This window comes from Dermacentor albipictus, chromosome 6 (assembly GCF_038994185.2).
Source record: "Dermacentor albipictus isolate Rhodes 1998 colony chromosome 6, USDA_Dalb.pri_finalv2, whole genome shotgun sequence".
NCBI classification, from domain to species: domain Eukaryota; kingdom Metazoa; phylum Arthropoda; class Arachnida; order Ixodida; family Ixodidae; genus Dermacentor; species Dermacentor albipictus.
In genome coordinates, this window is record NC_091826.1 from 106,359,996 (window position 1) to 106,386,807 (window position 26,812).

Consider the following 26,812-nt stretch of genomic DNA (forward strand, 5'->3'; position numbering starts at 1 on the left):
TCTGTGCGTGTCTTGTGGCTGCTGTGTCATCAAGCGCGAAGTTTGGTAAGTTCACGAAACAAATGCTAGTGGTGCAGCACGATGTCAAAGGCAAAGCGGCAGTGCAAGGAAAAGACGTGTTTCGTGCCGCTTTGTCGGAGTGGTTACAAGTCGAACAAAGAACGTGTCTCGATGTTCACTGCTCCAAACGACCCTGCGAGGCTCGCGGAGTGGGAAAGGAAGATCAAGAGAGGTGACAGAAAGTTGACGCCGTCAGCTGTGGTGTGCGAAAAACACTTCGAAGACACCTGCATCGAGCGGTCGTTCAAGGTAACAGTCAACGGCGTTCTTAATGAGATTCCCCGAGAGAAACCTCGTCTAAAGCCCGATGCTGTCCCGACTGTTTTTGAGAACTACCCTCCACACCTTGTACCCAAGACGGCACCAAAAAGGAAGGAAAGAAACTTATGCGAGCAGCAACCAGCTCGTAAACGCCATAAGCGGGATACAGATACTGGACTCGGCAAACCGGGCTCGGAAATCAACGAGGCCTCCTGGGGACGTATTCTGAAAAGTTCGCCGCGGCGAACGTTTCAGAATACGTCCCCTGTTCTCTCGAAGCAGGCTTCCAAGACTGCAACGACTGCTCCGGTTCCAGTGAAGCGGGCACTGTGAGCGACTCTGCAACACTACAGACATCTAACCACCACGGAGGCCGTCATCCATTTGAGAACATTCTCATTCCGGCTACATGGATGCGGATACCTACAGTGGACGACAGCCTAGCTTATGCTTGCTGCGAAGCACAAGCAAATAATTTTTCAAGTTTGTTCGTGGAAAGAATGGTCAGGTTTGGAAACCCTTCAGCTGACGAAGGCTTGGTCGTGGCCACTGTTTATTTGAGAGGCCGAGAGGAGGGCAAGAAAGCTGTAAGGACACTGAATGAGGCAGAATCTTTGATTGGAAATGTTAGTTTGAAATACTTATGTGGTGGCTGCGGTATGAAGCCTACCTCAAAAAAGTATGCTTCATACCGGGATATGTATTTTGCCGAGAGGTGCCTCCTCACAACTCCATCCAAAGGGGAATCATGTGTGCACTGCAAATATCAACGCAAGCTTGCACAAAATCAAATGCGCAGAACAAAGAAAAAAAGTGCATGCGATGAAAAGAAAAAGTCTAAGAACATAATTCGCAAATTGGCCAGAACACGAAGGAGGCTTACCATGGCACAAGCACAAATTTCCCAGATGAAAGAACGCAACGAAGCACTAAGTGAACAGGAATTTGAGAGGAGAATCCAAGCACTCCCTCGCAAGCAGCAGCTGGCGGTGAAGAACTGTTTTCTTGTTGCTAGGAGGAAATCAACTAGAGGCATGAAATATGATGACGAGTGGATTGTCGAGTGCCTGCAGATGAGGATGCGATTCGAAGCCCACGGCTTTACGAGCACCTGAGACGAGAAGGAATAATGGTTCTGCCTGGACGCCGTTGTTTGCAAAAATACCTTCAGCGTTTTAAGGGTGGTTTTGGCCTCAACGCAAATATATTCACAGCTTTGCGTGAGAAGACTAAAAACATGGACACATTCAGCTGCCATGGAGGCCCCGTCATCGACGAGATCAAGTTGTCAGAAAACCTGAATGTAAAGTCATCGGGTGAGTTGTCTTATACGTTCATGCAGCTAGGATGACATCCAATAAGCTATGTTTTGCATAAGTTTAAAAGCGCCCGTTGTGTTTGTTTTGCAATTCAGGTGAGATCGAAGGCTTTGTCGACCTCGGTGACCACACACCTGACGAAAGCAAGGGAGTTTTGGCCAACCACGGAATGATTGTATTGTTTCAACCGTTCACTGGTAAGTTGCGTTTCCACAATGCACTGTAAAAAGTGATGCTATCAGGAATAGCTTTGCTTCACGCCAAACTCTTCTTTTTCTAGGCAACTGGACACAAATACTTGGTGTCTTTGCTTCAAGAGGAAATGTCAAAGCACATACATTAGCCAAGATAATTTTGGAGAGTATTGTGCTCTCTGAACAAGCTGGCTTGTACGTCGACTCAGTTACCTGTGATGGTGCGAGTTGGAATCGAAGCATGTGGCGACGTTTCGGAATCCAAGGTAAGATTATGACAATGCAATTATAATCCACTGCTGTAAAAAGCATATCGGTGAATAACCTTCAATTGTTTTGTGCCTGTTGAATGTCACATAGTTTTAACATTATGTTGGAGCTACTTTACGATAGCATGTAGAACATAGTCGTTTGTAGTGTTTAGATCTGAACTAATTGGCATTCTGTATTCCTTCCATAGGATCAGCTGGCCATGTCAAGTGCAGCGCTAAGCACCCAGTGGACCCGAACAGGAAACTGTTTTTTGTGTCAGATTTTCCGCATTTAATTAAGAATGTCCGAAATGCATTCGTTTCCAAAGGGTACCTCACGCCCAGTGGCCATGTTCATATCGGGATCATTCGAGCTGCTTTAAATGCGGACCGTGAAAATGTGACCCTTAAGGCAATGCCGAAAATAACAGATGCGCACATAAGACCCAATAATTTTGAAAAGATGAAGGTTGACCTAGCTCGCATTTCAACTTTTTGGAGATGAGGTAATTAAGGGGCTTTTTCTACACCGCCGGCATGTGGAGACTTTATACACTCGGGTGCAACCAACAGAAGACTTTGTCAAGCTAATCAATCGTTTGATACGAGTAATGACCTCCAGAGTAACCAACTGTGCACTTAAGCTAGACAGCCCGAACATGGGTTTCTTGGAAGACTTTTTAGTATATCTGGACCAGTGGGAAGAACATGCTAAACCAGCTGGAGGTGGTTTTCTATCTAAAAGTACAGCCGCTGGGTTAAGAGTGACAATAACGAGCACTCTAGGCTTGCTTTCCTACCTAAGCACCAATGTGGGTTTCAAGTATATATTAACATCCCGTTTGAACCAAGACAAATTAGAAAACCTCTTTGGGATTATTAGACAATCGTCGGGATGTAACGATCACCCAACTGTCTCACAGTTCCTGGTGACTGCCAATTTGATGGCGTTTTACAACCTTGCCAAGTCGCCACGAGGAGGCAACTGTTCCCAGGATGTTGTCCAAGCCCTGCTGAAACCAAGCGACACCAATAAGACATCTGTTAAAGATGTTTTAGATTCTATGGACAGCTTGATGGACCGAGGAAGGGTCGATGAGGCCGAGGATGTAATTGACACTCTAGTGGCAGAAAGTGACCATACAGGATACACAGAAAAGAAAAGCAACAGCGCCCTACTTTACTATGTAGCGGGCTATGTGGCGAGAAAAATTATTGCAAAAACAGCTTGCACCAGTTGTGCTGCTCAGCTTTGCATAAGCAATGCTGAAGCAAACGCAAATGCGGATGCATATTTCACTACCCACTTTGACAACGGCGGGCTCATTTATCCAAGTCAAGCTTTATCGAGTGTTGTAAAGCTCATGGAAGATAGCTTTACATCATTCTTGAGCAAGAACAAGTTGCACATGGAAAGCTTACCTGAGTTTGTCAGCCTTTTACATTCCCTAACGTTTCCAACTCTTGGTTGCCCCGAGCATCAGAAGCAAACACTGTCAGCTGTATTAAAGTTCTATGTTCTATTGAGATTTAGATTCTTTGTCAAGGGTCTTAACAAGGAACGAGACGGACAGCGAGAGAGACTAAAACTTCTAAAGCTGCGGCACTGCAATTGAATACATGCTTTTTCGCAGCTTGTGTTCGCCAAAAAGCATTACCCTCCACTCGCACTGGCCCCTTTGATTAAAAATGCTGTATTCGCTCCATTAAACCAAATATGTGTTTTGTTAAACTTGTGTTTTTTGTGTTTGGATTCCACCAACCGTTGGCGCTCGCATGTGCGTTTATACTGAGCGTTCAAGCTCCGGAAATCTGTACGAAGCAGGCTAAAACGTTACAGTATTCCCAAGTTCCTGAACTGATGTAAAGCAAAGTATTAAACGGGAGCCGAAGCTACGCGCAGCACACTTTCCAACTCAGTAGCACGGCGCAAAACCGTCTCGCCCCGCTGCGCGCGCTCACCCGACACCCACTCGCACCACAGCGCCGCCATGCGGCCGCCGCCGGCAGGCATCACCTCTGGGGCCACCGCGCCGCTCGCGCTGAGCACACTAGCCAGTATATTCTAGGCACTATAACCCGGTCGACGGAACGCAGGCGTTAGGTTCACTCAAACGTCACGTCCGGGATGTCGCATTCATTCTTTGTTTTTCGCGTCCGTGATGTCACATCCGTTCTTGGTTCTGGCGGCAGAATGGCAAGCTCAAAGGTGAGCTACGCTCAAACAACTGGACAAAGATGTGGATCGTTTATTTTTTGGGGCTTGTGCTAGCGTAAGCTATCGTAAGTACTTCACTTTTCCATTCGATGTGCCTCTACTATGCAAACCCTACGCTTTCGGCTCCCTGAGACTTCATTTCCAGGTTCCTTACCAGCTTATTAACGCGATAGCGTTAAGGAGCTCGTGTCGCAGAAAAGCCGGTGTCGTCGGCGTCGGTGTCGGCGTTTGCGGCGTTGACCGTGAGCGATAAATCACGGCAGGCGCTTCATAAATAAAAAGCAACTTCCAAGATTGGCCCGGTGGGAATCGAACCAGGGTCTCCGGAGTGTGAGACGGAGACGCTACCACTCAGCCACGAGTTCGATGCTTCCAAGCGGCGCAAACGCGCCTCTAGTGGATGCGGTGTTGCCTTCGAAACGAGCCGTGGCAAGTTTTTGCGGTGTATATCGGTAATTATGAACATGTAACGTACAGAAGTCACAATTACACGAGTTGCGAAGTGCGTTTCCGCTCCATTTCTTCTGCGCTTTCCGCACACGCAGAGCCATCTTGCGGCAAACACAGAAGACCCCCTCCTCTCAATGTACGGCGCTGCCCCGACAGGAGGCGCGCCGCGCGCGCATTGGGACCGCTGCCAGGCGCGTCGCGGGACTCCCTCTCCCCTGACGACGCTTCGCCGTGCTCCCGGTTTAGATTACTATCTATCTCTCTGCCCGTGCCGATCACGACGTTTGGCTGGCGTAGATCGTCTCCCCTCCGACACACCGAGTTCTTTGGTTCGTTCCGTTCGCTCAGGCGCACGTTTCGTTGCCGCGCCGAACGCTGCGTTGCTCGACGCTCACCGCGTGATAGGCGGGCGCTAAGTCCGATGCGGGGCGCATCGTAAGTGATCGCTGTGCCGTAGCGCATTGTCTTACACCCTTTGGCGGGTCGATGGGAACGCTGTCGCGTCCCACTCTTGAAGGCGAAGCTTAAGCGTCCTCCAATTTTTTTTCCTTGTGACGCATCCCGCGGACCGCCGCACCGATCAGCCAGTGCTACAGTGTGCTGGTAAGAGCCTTTTAACGCGATAGCGTTAAAGGGACACTAAAGGTTACTATTAAGTCAACGTGGACTGTTGAAATACCATCACAGAAACCTCGAAACGCTTGTTTCATGGCAAGGAGAGACTTATTTTAAGAGAAAATGCGTTCTGAAGCGTCCGCGTACCTCTAGCGCAGTTCAAATCGCCCGCCCTCCGATCGAGGAGAACTGACATCATGGTCTCACGTTGCGCTATCGGTGAGTAGAACGGCGTCCGCAGACGGCGCTACGGCTTTTCTGCGCAAAACGCAAACGCGCGGCCAGAAACAGAGCCAAGACAGAGCCGACAGCAGAGCGAAAGCGGGAGTATGGTGGCTAGCGGAAGGAGAAACTAATTACCTCCCACATTACGTCCCACGGCACACGGAAAGTCCGTTTTCGTTAAACTATAGGCTGCGGCGAGCTCGCAGCGTGGTCGGCGTGGTCTGTGAGAAGTGACAAGCCTTTCCGCACTCGCAACAGGGCATAAAAAGTGCGAATCGACGCAAAACTCGGCCTAGAAACGTGCTTCGCCACAGCCGACCCAGATGTCGTTTCCCGCACCGCCACCAGGCGCCGCTACTATACCTCAAGCTCCAGCGCAAGACGCCCATAAGCTGGTTCTTCATTCTATGACGCAAACTTCGACGCTCGTCGCAATGGACCCTGACACCGACAGTTGGCTCGCGATGGTGGGCTCAACTTCAGCGATTTGAGCACCGACGAGCGCGACCTGCTGCTGAGGGCTCGCACTGCCGGCGTCGTTGCGTACTACGACGGCGGCCTCGACACCGGCTCTCCGGAGCGGGACAGCAACGAGGGCTTCCCACGACATCACATGGACGTGGCATTCTCGCTGCTTGTTCCAAATGAAAGTTTCGCGAGCCAGCAGAACCCTCACAGCACGACGCGATAACGAAAGTACTGAAACTCCAAAGCGTGCGCGGCGCAGAGTCGTGCGCGCAGAGTCGAGCAAAACGAAACCTTTCGACCACCCATACTACTGAAGGGTAACGCCAAAATCTTAGTTTTTGTTAGAATCGAGTAGACGTAGACAAGTAGCATTTTCTTCCGTCTTATAATCGAATGAAATGATATTTTTAATACGAGTAGTTGAGTGTTAGTAACATAAATTACGGGGAGACCTTTCGTCATCGGTTTAGTACCGGTATGTCGCTGGGGGGTCTCAAATCGTGTCATGCATTTACCTCAATTTCTCGGTTACTAAAGCTCTGTTCGCGATTATATTGACGCATTAGACGTTCTAGAACATTGCTGTACCACTTTAACTTGACTTTCTGGTAACCTTTAGTGTCCCTTTAACATCCGCCTTAGGGAGCACCAAGGTGCTATAAGGAATGAAACAGGTTCTAATCTGGCCGCGCATTGTAGAGTTTGCTCATGCAAAGCCATGTTTGAACAAACGGAAATACTGTATAAAAATATGAATAAAATTAATCGCGAGATTGTAGAGGACTACTTCATGCATGTGAACTCAGGCGCATGCGTCAGCCAGATTTCTATCACTCTGCAAGATAAAGAAACTGATTTTTTTAATGGAAAGATAGGCTAACACCATTGTAAATGTCACTTTACACGTGTTTACCTTTTCTGTATATTATAGTCCGTTGCTTGAAATAATAAACCAGTTGTTAGTCTGCGCTCGTATTGTGTACTCCCTCTCGTCCTTCGTCCGGGTTGCGCTTCCCACCCATAGGAACATGTTCAATCACCAACTCGCCCAGCTTGCCGTGTTAATTCCGAGGATCTCGGAAGATTTTCCTCGGGCGATGAACCCCTGGCAGTCTGGCCCCGGGCATCAACAGCAATAACCGTTGGACAAATAAAGCTTATTCCTATCCTATCCTATCTGAAACATTTATTCACACTTAAATGGTCAGCCGTGTAACTCTAGCAAACAATGATGAGAAATAGTCGAGAAAGGAAATATCGCTGGAGCCATCGTTTTGTCTGAAGACAAGTCCCCGTGTTGAAACGCAGGCTCAAGGGACATTCCCCTTTCTCAGCGAGTTCTCATCATTTGAAGCCTCTGTCTACGCCTGAACATATGTCTTATTTGGATTCCTAACAGACAATGTGGTCCTTGAAAATCCACATACAGAGCCTTAAAAGTCCTTGAAAATCCATGAATATTTGTCATATACACAAGCATGAACCCTGGACTCTTTTGTTGTCTGCGTGCGTGTCAACCCCAATCATCTATGAAAACTTGTACGAATTAGCCCAGCAAAGAAATATATTCATACTATACACGTATAGTGCACTTAACGACCTATTTTTACACCCGCATCTCTATGACGAACGCTGACATGCACTTGGGCAACTTACTTTTTGCTCGCGCCAGCTGGGAACGGCGACCTCAAAGGAGGCCTTAACCCAACAGCGCGCAGCTTGGTAGCCTAGCTGCATCGCCACAGTAAAGGACGTCCTAGAGCTGCCGCGCTAGCAGGGCTGCCAATGCACAGCTTTGTGCTGAATGGCACAACTGGCAGCATTCGTTGCTTTTTCGTGAAGCGGGTCAAGTCAATATGAATTAGTGCATATATTGTAAGGACCTTTCTAGGCTGCCTCTTGCTGGACGCGCCCACTCCCTCGTGTAAGCGGGTTACACAGTTGTTTGATCTCTTACTTCGGCAGTCTGTTCAAACGGTGGCCACAGCTGGAACCTTAGGATGCGGGTAAGTCGAAATCTTTAAAACCCAGAAATGGTATACCTGGAACTTGCAAGTAAGCAGAAACTGGCTCGCGACAGGAGGCACCACTTGGGGAACAAACTATGCAATAAGCGTTATGTGCATTTGTCGTGCATGCGGTTGCGCCGTAAAGGTGCATTTCACGTTATCGCTTTTGTCGTAATAGCCCAAGTTCAAACGCGAGGGCCATGGGACTGCTGAAAGGTCGACAAGCGAAGCCAACGTCCGTGCGAAGTGTCTGCAACTGCTGTATTCTATGAAAGGGGTAACGACTATCATGGCCTATAGTCGGATACAACTTTAGAAAAAAGGGGGCGTTTACTCCTCCGAGGCGGATGCACACGAGCATCCACCAATGGGCGTGCACTCTGGAACGACGTCATGCGCCGGACGGCCGGTGACTTCGCAGCTTCGGTCATCTGGGCGGGGCCTCCCCTTTTTTCTAAAGTTGTATCCGACTATAGTTGGGTCAGCGAATTCCTGCAAGGATGCCAACGTCCGGCCGTGAGAACGGCGTTGACTGCTGCTTCACGATTACCTTGTCTTTGCGTCATATGCGAGAACGAAGGTGCAACGGCAGAGGCGGAGTCCGGCGGGGTCGTGCAACATCGTGGGTCGGGCACTGCGAACAGTTCGACCATTCTGATTGGCCGATCAGGAAATGGCCCGCTTTCCTATCGAGTGATCTAGTGAATACAGATGGTTTTAAGTAGACACCCTCTGTGTGTATTTGCGCTCTCCCAGAATGGTGTACCGTGCTCCTACAAAAAATTATGGGTTTTTTACGTGCCGAAACCATCATCTGATTATGAGGCACGCCGTAGTGGGGGGCTCCGGATTGAATTTGACGAAAGGGAGTTCTTTAACGTGCACCTCAATCTCAGTTCACGGTGTTTTTTGCATTTCGCCCCCATCGTGGCCGGGATTTGATCCCGCGACCGCGTGCTTAGGATCGCTACACCAAAGTCACTAAGCAACCATGGCGGGTTCGCGTTCTCCTCTATAGTCGGATAGAACTTTAGAAAAAACGGGAGGCCCCGCCCAGATGACCGAAGCGGCGAAGTCACCGGCCGTCCGGCGCATGACGTCGGTCCAGAGTGCGCGCCCATTGGTAGATGCTTGTGTGCGTTCGCCTCGGAGGAGTAAACGCCCCCTTTTTTCTAAAGTTGTATCCAACTATAGAATGTAGCGTATACTCCGAGAACGATGTAGCTGCGTGCTACTATCTACTGCGCTCAGGGCTCCAGCCAGCGAGAGTATGATTTGTCCGGTGAATAAGTTTCTCCTTCCATGTAAATAAAGCCTCTGTTTTATTCCTGCAGCCAAGTTATAGCGCTGGTTTTTCTGCAGCATTTACCGTACGAGTTCAAGAAATGCTGAAGCCAAAAGAAGCGCAACATTTAAAAGAACCATATGTTTGTCCTGCTGGTATTTCATGCAGCAATATGGGTGACAACTTGAAATGAAAGGGCCTCATAATTTAAATAGCAATTTGCCATTTCTAAGAGAAAGAGTCCTGTGCAAAATGAAGCAGAAAGCTAAGGGTATGACCGCAGGCAGAGACAAAGATGAAGAGGTGCCACTGACAACAAACCCATATTTGCACGGTGTTTCGCATCGCCTCAAAAAAAAAAAAACGAATGGGGCTCAGTGTGGGGTGTTTGTCGTTTTTTGAGCAATAAATAAATAAATAAATTAGGTAGGGCTTGGGCTGCAGTAAATGATAGGATTGAAGGCTCGGCCAGAACACAACAGGACCACAATATGAAACACCGGAAAAAAATAGCTACATGTAGCAAATGTGTCGTATACGACGTTCGGCTTTCTTGTGGAAAGAGTTACAATGGCCACACTAGGCGCTGCGGAAGTAATCACCTCACGGATCACAGGGCTACGCCCAAGGGGCAGCTATATCATCAAATTTATTTATACATTGCCTAGAATGCGGCTGCACTCCAGGGTTTTCGGACACACATGTGCTGCCTAAGTGCAAACGTAACACGGCACAGGAGATTGCGTGAGCATTCTTCGCGCATAAGGTCACGTGAGGAGTGCGTCGCGAGGCCATCTACTGCACTCAATAGCATAGAAATCGATCACCTTGATACACATCTGTGATTCTTGTAAGCTAGCGATCTACTTATTCTTGTGCTTCCAATTAATATTTCGGTTGTTAACGCTGCTTCTGTCTAGTCCTCTTCTTTGTCCTTTGTTTCGCGCTGTTTTTCCAGGAAGCACGGGGAAGCTATTATTTATATGTGTAAAAATCAAGGAATAAAGTTGTAGGGAAGTTGATGTCCATTCAGGATCAAGTGTAGAGTGCGCAAAGTTGAAGGGCGAGTGCAGAGCAGACACCATAAAACGTGGCTTTCAGCTATGTATGTTGTATAAACGATGAAAAAATACACCAGTGGCAAACACCGCAAACACAGAGAGAATAAACAAAAAGAAGCCGCTAACTACTGAGAGGGCTCTCTAAAGTTCTAATAAAATGCCGCCAATCACAGACCGCTGCATAAAAACCAGAGCATTACAGCCGACAAAGCTCCTGCAACACCAGCAAATACCACCTATAGATATTTTCTCGCTTTATGACTAAGTGAGAGACGCTTAGCTCACGCACTTGTTCTTATGTTTGCTTATCATGATCATCCTCACTTTCATAATCAACAGGTATTTCGCCCACTGCAGAACAAATATCACCGATCTGCAATTTCCCTGGTCTAGCGTACGGCTGACCTCCATTATATATGCCGGCAAAATTAATCTCTTCGAAGATCAGGCTCCGAAATCCGCTGACGACCGCTGTCATGTTTTCAAGTAGCAGTGAGCACTTCAGAGGAGAACAGGAAAAATTACGACAGCAGTCATCTCAGGATGACTGTCGACGGTAATGCGAATAGCGATCGAGCAATGCGACGTCAGACCATATTTATGAAGCCACGTTTATTTAACATGTGTACTTGCGATTCTGAGATCTTAGTTGTCTCGGCTATAAAATCCCACATACTCTACTATCGTCCCACTTTGATATGGCACTCGCTTGCCAAGGTCGCCCCATGATCATGGAGGCATGACGACGACTGTATGACGCTTAGAACGACAGAAAGCTGAGCTAGTTGGTAAGGATTCATTATGCAAAATAGAAGTGAGGCGTGTAGACAGGACACAAGAGTAGAGAAGTGGACAACACGAACGCCGACTATCAACTGAAGGAAGCACTGAGGCGAAAAAAGAAAGAAGACACAAAACTCATCTGCGCATGCTCAGGAATAGTAACACCACGTGTCAGTCGGGTACACGTGCCGGTCTACGTGAGAGATAACTATTAAGGCACTTAATCTCTTCCTTATGTAAAGTAATCGAAGGCTGACTCACGCACGTGCTTCCAACATTATAGATATGCCATGCCTCTACCATAAGACGCGTGTCTTCATTCTTATGCCTGTACAATATCGCGCATTCATCTAACTCTGGCGTGCAGTTACAATCTCGGCAATGTAGCGAGAGATTAGAAGGTGATCCACCGGTTAACGACCTTTTATGTTCCATTAGCCTCTGATTGATACACCGTCCCGTTTGCCCTACGTAGAACTGGCCACAGCTAAGGGGAATATTATACACCACACCCGTACGACAGTCAGTAAAACTGTTGTTCTTATTGTGCTTTACTGGACAAATATCTGGTCGTTTTTTGCCTTTTACCGGCTCCTGTTTATTCTGTACGGTAGCGCATATCTTACCTAGCTTATTGGGAGCAGTGAAAGCAACATTAACATCATATCTACTAGCAACTTTTTTAAGCCTGTGCGACACTGAATGAATATACGGAATAGCCACTACTATTTTTTGCTATTACTGCTTTCTGTAATCCCGTCCGTCCCTATCGAAACCGACTCCTTTAGGCGCTCAGCCACAGTGGCCACCGCTACACTAGGATAACCTGCTTCTAATAGGCGCCGGACCTGCGCATTAAAACTGGCGCTCATGTTGTGCATGCAGGATCTCGTGAGGGAAGACTTAAGGCACGACATGGCAATTCCGTTTTTTACTAATTTAGAATGCTTGTATTCAAAGTTTAGCAATGGCTTCGAAGTTCTTGGGGAGTACTGCGAACAAACATGATTTTGTTCGAAGACCAAGGAAATGTAAAGAAACTGAATTACGCGTCGCTGAGGAAATTCCTTGGTAAACTTTAATCCTTCCCCATAAAGTTTAAATTGCTCACTTACTGAGGTAGCAGCGGAATCGAATTCTTCCCTATTGCAGAAAATCAGGTAATCATCAACGTAACGAAATATCTTGATAACGCTATCACCTAAGGCTTTCTCTAAGCAGTTGTCAAACTTACTCAGGTAAATGTTGCTAAGAACAGCGGCAACCTTTGAGCCAATACAAATGCCTGATTTCTGCAGTGAAACGCCATCTCTCCACCCAATCAGCGTCGACTTCAAGTACATTGAAAGAATTTCTAAAAAAGCTCCCGTGGAAACACTGCATCTGTCAATAAAAGCCGACTCTTGCAATTGTTCTTTAATGCACTCATTTACAGAATTTAGCAACCCGTCATGCGGTAAGGAATAATACAGGTCTTCGATATCCATACTAAAAGCTGTAGAATCACCAAGATTTTCCTCTCTCAAATACTGAACTAGTGCCTGAGAATTACGCAGGCAAAAGGGGTCTGAAAAAACTAGTGAAGCTAGGCAGTTCTGTAGGTAACTAGCGACACATACCTGCCACGTCCCTTTCGCTGACACTGTAGCACGAAAAGGGATTTCTGTGTATGGGTCTTGGCCGAGAAAAACAGTTCTAAGGTGAGGGATTTAGTTTTCTTGACATTACAGACAAGCCTATCAAGATTATGCCTTGACAAGAGGTCAACCACACGTTGCTCAACTACCGAAGGCTTGAATTTTACTGGCTGCAAATTCTTTTCTATGGCTGAAATCGCTTTTTCTGAAAACATGTCATCTGGCATGTCATCTGGCTCATTTTAAGACGCCTGACCCTGTCCGACCGTTAGTTGATTACCTTGTGGAGTGTAAACCTAGACCAGTAATATCTGACAAGGAAGGTTATTTCGTAATTATGCCAGATTACATGTTTTCAGAACTGTCCCAGGCACATCCCAGGCACATTACACATAGACTGAATGCATGACTGTCCCAGGCACATTACACATGGACGGCACCTCGAACAAGAACTCTATTTGGCTCACATTGGAATGTTTTTACTTGCCCTTGTATAAGGGCCATACCCATCAAAACTACTGCATCCCAACTAAATGAGAGCACTTCAATACTTCTTTGAAGACGCCATCACTTGTTAAGAATGCTGACTTAGTGCATCGAGTGTAATTGCCTCATTCGTGAATTTGAAACTTGCGTACCCTACACATCCGCTGACTTTGTTTTAATGAGAAATATTTGAGACTCTTCTTGGGGTCATTACATATGACCATCTGTTTTATGTAGGTACCTATATGTAGTTACGTAGTAGTGACGGTGAAGAAAGCAAAACGGTGAATGGCGTAACTAGCGTTTTATTGGGCTAACTTGTACCCACAAAAGCCAGTTACAATCGAAGGACAGCAACAACGGCGAACACGATCGGCGGTTGTAGAAATCTTATCAGCGGGTCAAGCGCGTCGGCTTTTATACATCAGTCGTCGAATGTCCCAGAGTAATCGCTGGGACCCGCGTGTCTTCCACAAAGTTCTACACAATTCGAGTCGCGCATACATGCAATCAGATTACACAAGGTTCGGTGACAGAAAGCGGGTGGAACCATCGATGACATTCCAGAAACTTCCGATGCATGCAGGCGCGTCCTGCGCTGTGTGATAATACTTGTTAGGCGCTGAAACGTGGTCGCCCGATAAAGTTAAACAAGTACGCGTGTCAATATGCATTTTTAAATATGTTTAGCTTCTATCATTTACCAAGTGAAATGGGGTAGCCTCGGTTTATTGTCTCAATAAGAAAATGGGAAATGGGAAAATTGAAAATGGGAAAAAGTTCGTTATCTTTTGCGAGCAGTGTTTCAATCCCAAACTAATACACGGAATCTCCATATTCAACCATTTTTTGTCCCCTCCAGAAACTTCGAGTTTTTCTGAAGGTTCAGCTTATTGCTGCGCATTCATGTGCTTGAGTGTTAATTTTTCAGTGACTATGTTCACTTATCTAGTTCTGATTATGTTGTGTATTTCGTACGGTGGACCAGGTATACCCTGTCACGGCTTCTGCAACACATGGAGGCATCACGTGAATTTTTTTTTTTTTACAAATTAATAGGCCAGTATGTTTGACTGTAAATAGTACACAGGCTTTCGGCAACGTGGTTGAAAAGTTAATTTTTCTTTGGTATGGTACAGTCATATAAAAGTAAGGGGTTTACAGAAAGTCTCAACACTTCAGTCGACACAACGTAATACCGTAAGTCTACAGGCTGGCTGCGGACAGACATTCTTTGTCCAAGGTATGTATATGGTTGGAACTTCATACACAGAATAAACTTTTGTGAAGCACGTACACATATTTCTCTCGCAGGGCTTCGCCTGCCCCCCAGGAGCACCTCGCAAACGCCAACCTGTTCCCCTCGTCATCCTCATTGCCTTGTGCCTGCTGGTTGGCGTCGCCATTGCCTTCAGTGCCGTATTCGACGTCGTCATGAGGTAAAACGTGTCTGCGTTATAGCGAGTGTTTTTCGTAGCAAATCATGTCATGGGCAGCAAGTCGAATTGTGGGTAATTTGGCTTGTCGGATCAACATACTGACAAATGGCAACCCCGAAGAACGTGAACAGACAGACGATCATCCCTCTAGGCACATGGATGAGTACGTTCGGGAGTAGGAGCGAGAGGAAAGGGTTTATTTTACATTATTCATGCTGGCTCCAGATGTGGAAACTCACTCCATGTAGGAGCCCTTTATACGCCTGAGCTGATCATGTCTGAGCACCCATTAGGACACGTTAGGACACACATGTCAGCAGACGTCTGGACACACTCACGGCTCGAAAGGTATCCGCTTTTAAGCACTTCATTTTCTAGGTGACTAGACTAGGGAATCTGATGGCTGTGTCTCGGCCAATCAGAATCGTGAGATCGTTCGCAACATCCTTCCCATGACGTCACACCTTCCGCCGGACTCCGCCTCGAATGTTGCGCGATCACCCCCGCTTACAAAGCAACTACGTGACATTTTGGGAAAACCGAAGTCGACGCAGTTACCACGGTCGACGTCGGCCTCTTGCATCAATTAGCGGGCTCTGCGTCACGATCAGCTTGCAGCGACCTAGGAAGCTTGGCCTTCACGGTGGTTACCGCGTCTACAGAATCCGTTGGTCGTTGTCACCTTGAAGGGCGCGTCTTTGTTGACCCGTCAACAGTCGGCGCCAGGACCACGTCGACGTGTGGGTGGGCAATGATGAAGGGGGCTGTCTCGTTGGAAGCACGTAAGGAATGCCCTTAACCGTTTTGAGACGTAACAGACTCCTCCGCCGCCGGGAGATTTGATCTGAGGGTTACCAGCTGTATGGTTACCCTTTGCGTCGATGTTCAGTCGCGATCTCAGGCATCTTCCAGATGGAAAGGCTGACGACGGACTGCAACTTGGAGTTCCAGCATTCACTTCGTTGTGGCCTTCTCCTTGTGAACAAGCAAGCACACACACGACCATAGGGCACAAGAAAGCACCGTGCTCGCACCGAGAGCCATCGAGTATAGCGAACAAACCAACGCACCTGCCTAATTTCTTAAAAGCGCCGAAGCAGCCATCATATCACTAAACTTTAGCTGAAGCCCACAATTTTTAGATTAGGCGAGGATTCACAATCTTCTCGCAGCAGCAAACAAAGAAGAGTCACTCCCAGAAACAAAGCACCATATGACGCGCAAGCGCCCGAAATCCACTTAAATGCACCAGGTTTAGCTCGACCGCATAATTTGGACCCAAAATGTTGTACCGCAGAAGGGAGCTCTCACGTATCTCTGAGCTCTACAAAAGCAGATTGTCGTGCTGCAAGAGAGCAAAGCTAGAATACACTAAATGTTCTGAATAATTGTTAATTGAAATATCATACGTAGCACAAACGCCCTTAACAGCCTGTACGCATATTCTGCATCCGTTGTTACCGCACGTACTAGTGTCACTGAGAGCCTCGTTGACTTCGCAGACGTACTATCAGAGTCACTCTCACTTTACGGTCAAAACTTATACCTTGGCCTACGTGAGATCCACATACTAATATTTTTTCTCTTGTGACATAGGACATGCGCTGAAGAAAGAAACAAAAAACTCTTGCGTAAACTACGCGCTCATACCTGCAGCAATAATTGTGCTTACTTATGAGCACTTGCACTCACCCTCGAAGTGCTGCCGTTATCTAAATACACGTGCGAGACACGCACCAACGCTTTTCTTCTTTGTTTCCGCGCAAGACATGCTTTAAAGGTATGGTACAAACACTTTCTAAAATTGTGTAGTTTGAACAACGGCTCCTCCAAGTAGCGCGTTTTACTTCCAAAGAAAAATCTCACGAACACTCCCGAAAAGTGCTTTCAACACGTCGGTACAGTCCAGCTAACACCTCGCAGCTGTCCACAACTGCACTACCCTGCCTACAGCGTGCTTTAGAGCTCTTTTCTAACCGACTGAACTTTACACTGGTGCTCTTGTCTAATGAGTCGGAGTCACTTTGGACTTCTGCGAGAGGTATACCTTCGCGACGTACTCCCTTTATAACTGTGCCAAATCGTCCACAGCTCACGTAGCTGCTTCTCTAGTATTCAATTTCCACAGCATCTCGTCGCACTCAATCCGGTCCTCATCAACGGGCTCCTCAGCAACTACGCCACGGTCTACGGATCTGGCATCAACCATGCGCGGGCATTTATAGTCACGGTGATTAGCCTGTCTTTCTATCACCGGTAGAACCGTGCGTGCTACTTCTCCGCACCTTCCGTGCGCCACTTCTACGAGTGCCTGACATTTCTGCTGCTTTGCCTGTTCTTTTCTTTCAATATCTTGTGTTATTGCTTCGATCGCTTCTTCTCGTTGTCCAATCCATTCCTGCCAGTTCAATTCCTGCTCATGCCTAATTGCTTCCTGTTCCTGTTTTACTGTTTAATCTTCCTATTCTTTTAGAAATAGGTTGCGAAGTATTCAAAGTATTTCTGATTTCTGTAGCTTTCTAAAATGGCTCTACGAATTTCGGCTTTTGACCTGTCGTCCTCTACTTCTACGCCGAGCTCTTCACGCAACCACAACAAGCTAGCTCTCCTGAAACTCATTAGTTCCATGGCCAGTCACTACTTTAGGCTGCAGCTCTGCTATGTCACATTACTTGCTGCGAAACCAGCACAAATTGCCACGCAAGTAAAAAAAATGGCTGTGGCTTAGGTAAGGTTAAGCCCAGGATGCGAAGCATACTAGCCTTTATTTTAGTTGTTGAACCACTGTTTAGCCTGGTGAACTGCTGTTGCTTGGCTATATTTGGTTCGGCTAGACGAAGAAACAACTCATGCGTTACTCTGCTTCGCCTTCAAGAGTGGAACGCGACAGCGTTCCCGTCGACCCGCTACGGCGCAGCGACTACGCGCCCCGCATTGGACGCGGTGAGCGTCGAGCAACGCAGCGTTCGGTGCGGCAACGAAATGTGCGCCTGAGCAAGCGACGCACGCCTGAGCCTAATTTAGAAACAGCTCGTTTCTAAGGCAACACCGCATTCACTAGAGGCGCTTTTGTACCGCTTTGAAGCATCGTACCCGTGGCTCAGTGGTAGCGTCTCCGTCTCACACTCCGGAGACCCTGGTTCGATTCCCACCGAGCCCATCTTGCAAGAGTTGAGCCAAAGCCACTCCTCCTCTGTCGTGACGTCACGGTGTCACGTGGTATTGAAGGCGACACCGCCGCGCCTGAGGAGCTGGGTTGAGCTCTCGTAATATGCTTCGCATAAAAACTAGCACCAGGAGATGTTAAAGCCTGGTCAATATAGCAGAAACCAAGTGCCTGCCCCCCACCCCTCCGAAGTAGCACTAAGTCCCCCAGTTCTCCTCTACCATATTGAATCTGTTCCAAGAAGTCGTTCATTCTTAGGCGCCTTCAACTGGTAGGGATTGCGGTAGATCTTCACGGTGCAATTGCTCCTGCACAAGCATGAGGTCTGACTTTAGTAGCTGGTCCAGATCTACGCTGAAAGCTGCTTACTGCTGAGACACGCTATGACCACGGTATCATTATAGGCAGTTGTATATGCTACATCGGCTTTTAGTAAGCCTAGGATAAAAACTGCGATGACTCAAGTGCAAAGCGAGGCACTCGCAATGTACAGTGCAGACATGATGCAGCCTTCATCCAGCCGTTCGCGAACCTGTTGTTGGCGATTGGCATTGGCTGCAGGTGCCATCCCACCGCTGCCACCAGTTGTTGCGACTCGGGGTAGCGTTTACAACAGGAGTCCTTCAGGCACAGGGATAAATACGTTAGCGAATAGGAGCGAAACAAATGTGTTTAGTTTAGAATATTTACACTGGCTCCAGATATGGAAGCCCACTCCATGCAGGAGCACTTTAAATGCCTGAGTACACATTAGCACGCGTCAGGACACATGTCAGCAGACGTCAGGACACATGCACTGCACCAAAGGTGTCCGCGTTTAAGCAAATCATTTCCCAAGGTGACTAGACTTGGGAATCTGATGAATGCATCTCGGCCAATCCTAATCGTCGAATCGTTCGCAACATCCCTGCCATGACGCCGCACCGTTCCGCCGGACTGCGCTTCCAATGTTGCGCGATCGACTCCGCATACGAGGCAACCACATGACAATCTGGGAAACCGAAGTCGACGCAGTTGCCATGGTCGACATCGGGCACGTGCATCAATTAGTGGGCTCTTCGTGACGGTTAGCTTAAAGCGGCCTGAGAAGCCTGGCCTTCACGGTGGTTACCACATCTACAGAATCCGGTGGTCGTTGGCACCTCGTTGTCGCTAGCACTGCGTCGACGTCTGGACGGACGCTGATGAAGGGGGGCTGCCGCGTGGGAGGCACCTAACGCCATTTGCCGTCTTGAGACGTAACACTGTTCATCTGTCATCTCACTTTGTGTTTTTCTGTGCTACCAATTGCCAATATCAGGTAGGATTATGGAGTACAATTGTGGTTTATGCCCTTTCTTTCTACAACACTATGTATCTTGATCGTATTGTTCTTCTGAAATATCGTAGGTATACTGATTACTAGGTTACTTACTTACTGGTCCAAACAGTGCTTAGTAGTCCAAACGCCTACCCTAATGTCGGCGCCGAATGTACCTCGGTAATGGCAACTTCAGGTACATGTACTTGGAGCATGGACTAGTGCTGCCTGCGTGTCTCGCCCTTCTAACCTTCATGCCGCACATGGCTTTAAGGAGGTACTTTATAATCTCGTATTTTGTGCGTTTTGTGTCTGTGACACGTTTGCCGTGTGTCCCGTACGTGGTGCTTGCCGTTTAATTTATCATCGCATTCCCCTGGAATAGCTTGCCAGGCGTCCCGCTGCGCTAGCACACATCTCACGTTTTCATTGAAAAGCCCTTGTTGCGATCCTAGAGTTACGGAGGCGCCTTCGATTTTAACACGTGGGTATTTGTATCGCGATATTAACTGTATAGTGTGTAACTGCACTGTGCACCTATATTCAAGTAAATACAGCAGTTTTATAAGATGATTACCACGTGTTAATAATGGTTGTGATTTCACATCCTATGGTACATACCCTAGAACGGGGGACTGGCTAAAAAGCGATCGGTGCATTTAGAATAAATGGGAAGAAATGAAGAAATACAAACCTGTATAAGATTTGTCACGATGCGTAGCACAGGTACGAGGGAGCACATGCGCGCGCCAATTTTATTTGCGCTTAAGGCGCAGGAATGGGCAAATTTATAGCAATTATTTAACGGTTTTACATATATTGCAACATGCGTGTTGTATGTGCATAATGTTCTCTGCTTACATGACACAGTGACAAATGCATTTGGCAATGCATGATGTTTGTGCAGTACCTCATTACCATGCGCGTAAGGTAAATCGCACTGCTTTTAGTACGTTTGCAGTTCCCATGTTAAACCTGTATTTGCATATTAAGTCTATGTTGTTCCTCTACACCTCCCCCCCCCCTTGTAATACCCTCTGATGGAACACCTCAGAGAAACAGTCATAAAAACAACTATCATAAAATGGTGAGTGTTCCATAGATATTATACGTGGTAGATATACATACTTCTTCCAGTAACCTTAGCAAGCGGTTTAGTTAGAAGATTCACGCATGCCTAGAACTCGTATGATTACTTCACTCATTAAAGAAATACTAAACAGTGTGGCGCGTCATTCTGGCTGCGCTCATGAGCGAAGCCGCAGTGATGGCGGCCACGGAGCGAGTCAGTACAGGACGTCACGGCGTATCCGTCTCCTGAATGCCTAAGCCGAAACTGGGGCCGAATTCTCAACGCTTTTCGTTCGTAACTGCTCTTAGCCACTGGCTGACTGCCTTACGTAATAATAAGTCCGGCATCACGATTGGAAGGAATTTGCCCGGCAAAATTTCGCAAGCCGGCTCTCTCACACTGCTAACTTGCCCTAGCCAAGATAACCGCCTTCTAGCACTGTTATAGTTGAGACGCAGCTTTTGAGATGAGCCTGCATGTTAAATAACATTTAAGATGATACATCGGACTCGCATGTTGACACTTTAATTACGATTCCAGCTCGAGGTCCGCCACCTTGGTAAGGTCAAAAGAGGTGCGTGGAGTATCCTGCTTGAAAATTTTGCATATCGTTTATTCCGCCGTAAGAGCTTCTTTTTTTGTTGTAAATGTGGACCCTTGCTTGTAGAGACAAGTATCATAGTAAATTATTTATGGCGCTGTGATGCTTGGCTGTGTTCTTTTTCAATGCTGTTTAGAAAGCTTAGATTTTGATTTATCGCAAAAGAAAGAGCGACATGTCTAAAATTTCATGTAATTGCTCTTTCGAAGCTTGAAGTTCATAACGAATTTCGTCGCTACGCAGGTTGCGGCGGGGCGGTCGCGCACTTTCGACGCCGCAGCCCCCAGCGGCGTGCCGAGCCGCGAACCGCAGCGTCTGCTTCCTGAAGATGCACAAGTGCGCCAGCTCCTCGGTGCAGAACGTGCTGATGCGATACGGCGAGGTGCGCAACATGACGTTCGCGCTGCCCTCGCGCGGCAACCTGCTGGGCTACCTGCGCGCCTTCCAGCGGACGATGGCGGCGGTGGGGAAGCCTCCGTTCGACTTCCTGGCGCACCACACGCGGTTCAACGAGTCCGAGATGCGGGCCGTGCTCAAACCGGACGTCGTCTTCGTCACCATCGTTCGCGAACCGGCCGCGCTGTTCGAGTCGCTCTACTCGTACTTCGGTTACGAGGCGAGTGCAGGAAAAGGAGGAGACAAAGGGGAGGAAAGACAGGGAGGTTAGCCAGTGCAGAGTAGGCGAGTTAGCCAGTGTAGAGTAGAGCCAATGTAGAGTAGGCGAGTGCAGCTGCTTGAGCGGCACTCGCAGAAGCAGCGAAGCCGAGTAGATAAGGAACGAGGAAAGGCAGGGAAGAGAGAAACGTCTGTTTCTTTTCCTCCATACTTAACCAAGGTTGCGACCGATTGGCTGCACTACATTTGGGGAAAGGTAGACTAGAAAAAGGAAAGATAAGGAGGAGGAGATTTCAGTGAGTAGAAAGAAGGAGAGGTCGGCCTAAACAGCGTGTCGCTAGAACGCTGCTTATTCTGACAGGGTTAAGGGAATGAGAGATACAGAACTCGCCGTAGTTGCTTAAGTGGCTTTGTCGTTGCGCTGGTAAGCACGAAGTCTCGGAATTGAATTCAAATCCGGAGTCCCCGACTAGGGGCGTGCCTCATAATCCGATCGTGGTTTTGGCGCGTAGAACCCTAGATTTAAATAGCAAATACCGAGAAAGGCAGGTGACAGGTGGCTATGCAATTGTACGATTAGCTACTACGTACACGTTGTCCAGTACGTGCAAGTGCGCTATAAAAGAGAGTGCGATAACAATAAAAATATAAAAATAAATATAAATAAATATAAAACAATAAATATAAAAAGTGCGATAACAATAGAGAGTTTTAGAATAGGGGCCCCAATGTTTTGGGGCTCCAAAGAGCTTGGCGAGTGTTGGCGTTGGGGCACGCAGGAGTGAAGAGCTTTAGAGTAGGACTTTGCGTTTGCGGATAGCGTCTTGCGCTGACAGCGCCACTACGGCGTCTAAGAAAAGCTATTAGAAATAATTAAATAAAATTACAATTTTTTGATAGGAACAGTAAGTTTGACTTGCGTGTATTCGCGTTTAATTACAACTTAGAGGTTATTGTTCAAGCAGCAAACAATTAGCTGCGCTTAGTTTTCAGCAACAAACCCAACTTTACGTGCCTTCACCAGCCAAGCCGTGTTAGGTCTACGAGCCGTAAAATCCACACTCGAATTCGGAATCAGCGGCGTCTAATGAGTCAATCTTCATAACACACGCTAGTTGACAGAAAGCGATAACCGCAGTCACTTCTCTTAGCTTGCGAACTTCACGCGTTACCGCGAATCAAACCCAGTTTGGTGCTAGGTTAGAGCCGTCGCTTCGATGGGTGCCACAATGTTTGTTGACGCAAAGCTTTTGGGACCGCTATTTGGGCTCCCGCTAAATCGGTGAAATAGCGTTCCCAACGCAAAACCCAAACGCAGTTTGCGTCTCACGCATGCGCAGTGGCTTCGACGCTATTTCTTTGGGGCCCCAAAACGTTCCGGGCCCCTATTCTAAAACTCTCTAATAAAGTGACTAATATATATAATAATATTAATAATGATATTAATAACACTGACTGTCTCTGCATGATGAAACTTAATAATACCATTAAATAAAGATGCAGTCAGTGTGAACACCTTTCCCGAGAACTGTTCGCTGACAACTCACAACCATTCGCGCAGTGCGGCTGCTTTCAAAAAGCTCAATAGGGCTTTTTAGCCTCGTGTGTGCAAGAATGCTTAGGTCAAAGTCCAGTTAGCGGCGGAAACCAACTAGCTCACAGCACGTCACTTAGCGCATACATCGATTGGCATCAAAGGTTAGACAGTGGCAGAAGTGGTGGCACAGAAGTGGCAGAAAGTGGATGCCGGAATCTCGGTTATGTCATATCCTTGAAATTAAGAAAACCTATAACTGGACTGAAACGACACAGGTTTGTTGCAGTCATGAAGAATCAGGCTTTAATGACGTCTCAGTTTTCCATAGTTGCAAACTTCTAGTATGGACGCGCTTTGCTATAATTATAACGTAGTAAAACAGTACATGCCTGAAAAAGAACCCGGGTCTCTATATTCAGCCTTAATTTGCTCATAACAACCATAATTAGCTTCTTAACTTTCACACAAAGTTCCTTGTTCATGCAAACTTTTGCGAAGTTATCCTAGATGTAAAATGTCCGCTCGTGGTAAACGTTCCTCATGTACGTCTTTTTCATCCTGAGGAATACAGGATAATATTGCTCTCTTCACCAAAGCCCACAGGCTATACTGATGTCTGCATCATCTCGGATCACCCGCCTTAAGTCATGTTCACCAGTAAGCTAGCTGTTGTTAAGAAAATGAACGCGTAGTGTTTAGCTAGTTTAGATAAAATATGAACACAAAAACGTAGCTGTGAGTCCCTTTTTGCTTTTCTCTAGATTGTTCGCTCATTATTTGCTTAAGTAATTGTTGTGTCACCTATTTTAAAACGCTGAAACGACCCCGGAGCACTTTTCGTGGGTGGTCGGGCTGTGGGAATCCGTTAACACGGCGCTGCACCGAAGCTTCCGTTCTTTAGCACTGCGTGCCTTCAGATGATTTACTTTTTTCTTATACGATGCAACAAGTAGGGCGCGTAGGCTTAAGCAGTCTAGGAGTGCGTCAAACGTTCAGTTTTATTGGACAATCCCACGTTTTCCAAGTTCGTCAGAGAACCTTTCATTCGCACTTTTTTCTGCCATCGTGACTTAAATATTCTGCACCATCCTTTTCTTTTCTTGCGTGCTGGAGCAGAGCAGAAGCCGGTGCCTCCGACAAGTGCAATTTCATTACGCACCATTTAGTACCGAAATAACGATAATAAAACACTCTTCTCTTCCGAGAGTTGCTACCACAATGCCCTCGCGTGACACCTGTGACACATTTACTCGGTCGCGTCAATGACCCGTGCAGTACAGACAGCGTGAAGTACAGAAGGCGCAGTCCAAGCAATGCTATAGCGGAAATGTAGAGCGTGCTAGCCTATATGGTTGCCGCTTTGGCGCGTGCACAGATCTTGACACGGGCGCAGCAAAAGGAAAAGTGAATTGACGGACATGACACGGGCATGACGTCGGCAATACACATAAAATACAAAAAACATTGGCTCTTTTATAAAGAAAATAGACTGGTGAGGTGCCGTTAAAGCGCAGAATTCCTCACTGTTAAGCGTTGCAGGTTTCCTCAGTTATGAGCCCCCCCCCCCAAAAAAAAAAGGCAAAAAAGCAGACCATATACAACAGTGACTTAATCTGCGCGAAATTGAAAACAAAATGTACAGTGCGGTCTAAAGGTGAGAGAAACACTCGCAATTAGCTGTAGATGCCAGCTGAGGCTACGTTAATGCACTGTGCGTGAATAAAGTGTGCCAGCGCCAGCAACCACTAGTAATATGCTACAAGGTTGGGCGACTCCACGCTTGCCCGAAGGGAATATCCGCACACACTTTGCAATGACGTGTTCCCGTTAGTAGCGGACTGCACACTGCGTACGATTCGCGACGTACGTTAAAAACTGCAACGAAATTTTCGCTTTGGCGTAAATGAGTGGTATACGCCACTGAAGCATTCTTGACCAACCGCCGGGGTGGTAATTGCATAATTTTGTTGTAGGCAGCTCGTAAGCAGACGATTCGTGCACTGGGCGGTTGCAGCTATGACCTAAGTTCGAGCACGTCGGCTCTGAGATCTGTCACTTCGCCGCGGGAATAGACGGAATTTCATACACTTACTAGAGGGAACTGTGACGCTAGTGTCTACGAGAGCTGCAGTTGAGCCAGCAGGGGAATGACGGCTTAGTACCTGAATTGGAATTGCCTAAACTTCGTCCTTCTGGCTTTAAACGGCTAGGTGACTTTGGAAACTGATCATTTTCAAGAAAGTACTTCGATATAAACATTTAAATAAACGTTATTGAAATTGTCCGACGGCAGGATTTGAACAAAGGACATCCAGCACAGAAGCCCGATATTCATACCATTAGGCCATGGACGCATGGACAAGCGGAAACACTGCAATCAGCAGCGATTACGCGTCTTCGCAGAGTCCGATTGCCTTCTGCATTAAAAAAGAAAGTATAAATTGCTTCTAGATCCAGGCCAATGAAGGCACATAAAATGCACGAAATGAAGCCACAAGACTGTCGATAGCCACAAGCAGGAAAATTAGACAAGTACACGTACTAACCAACATTATTGCGTGGCTTGCGAATAGTCATTTTGAAAGTGAATAATGGCTCTGCGAATAGTGATTTTTGAGACCCACCGTGGTTGCTTAGTGGCTATAGTATTGGGCTGCTAAGAAAGACGCCACGTGATCGAATCCCGGTCACCACGGCTGCATTTCGATGGGGGCGAAATGCGAAAACACCCATGTACTTAGATTTAGGTGCACGTTTAAGAACCCCCAGGTGGCCCAAACTTCCCACTACGGCGTGGCTCATAATCAGATTGTTGTTTTGGCACGTAAGACCCCATCATTTAGTTCTTTTTAGTAATTTTTGAGGCCGAATCCAATACAAATTGAATAGTGCCGCAAGTGAATCGAATGCAATACAATATCGCACAGCTTTATAATGAATGTTAATGTTAATTAACAGCCGTTATTATAATTAATATAAAACTATGTTCACATTCTTAAATTCAGGAAGTTTCTGCATTACGTAGTATGTTATGAAGCGTTGTTTACTAAAAAGCACTAAAGAAGCATTCGGAGCAAACAAGCTTCTTCGCATGCACAGGGTACTTAACGGAGCGCGAATGATCGCTGTGCATCCTGTAAAGTATGGCTACCTAAGTGACGTAGCCTGCTCCACTACGGAAATTCTCATGTTTCACGTCTATACCGTGCTCGTGGGGGTGAGATTTTACTGTACTGTTGCTCCAATTTTATGTTTGTTTGGGTGCCCCTGACGTTTTGAAATATTCGAAAAGTATTCGAAAAAATACTCGCGTTTACGAATAGTGACGGTTTGATTCGGTCTCCGAATCGAACGCTACTAGATTTCTTATTCCAATGTTTCGAATATTCGCACACGGACGCCTACATCATTCCCATTGTGGCTGGCGCCAGTATTTTGTGGGAAAATCTATGCATGGCCATGAGCGCTGCCTTATCTCGGAGGCCATGCCGAGGGGGGGCGCGCGCTCTATACGTCATGCGTAACTTCCGGCAAGCTGTAACAATGGCGCTTTTTTTCCCACTTCGCAATTAAGAACGGCTGTTTTTTGCGAGCTCTTCCCGATGCTTGCGCTCGTATTGTGGGAGTCAAATTTTGCACGGAGGGTCCTCTATAACTACACTATCTGAAACTATGCTTTCTCTTTTTTTGCGCGGTGCAAAATTTCATTGCAGTTGGCCTTTAAGGGGCCGTCTATACCGTTTGGGGGACCGTTATATAC

The 26,812-nt window shown here is 47.1% G+C and overlaps 1 protein-coding gene across 1 annotated transcript in view; it reads left to right on the top strand.

The window, feature by feature from the left end:
• The first annotated feature begins 8,061 nt into the window (after nt 1-8,061).
• Nucleotides 8,062-26,812, top strand: part of LOC135905008 (galactosylceramide sulfotransferase-like) — a 25,982-nt gene continuing 7,231 nt past the window's right edge. The window contains exons 1-3 of the mRNA XM_065436008.1: nt 8,062-8,067; nt 14,637-14,761; nt 21,144-21,516. Coding sequence (XP_065292080.1) covers nt 8,062-8,067; nt 14,637-14,761; nt 21,144-21,516 — 504 coding nt within the window. The remainder of the gene's footprint in view (nt 8,068-14,636; nt 14,762-21,143; nt 21,517-26,812) is intronic.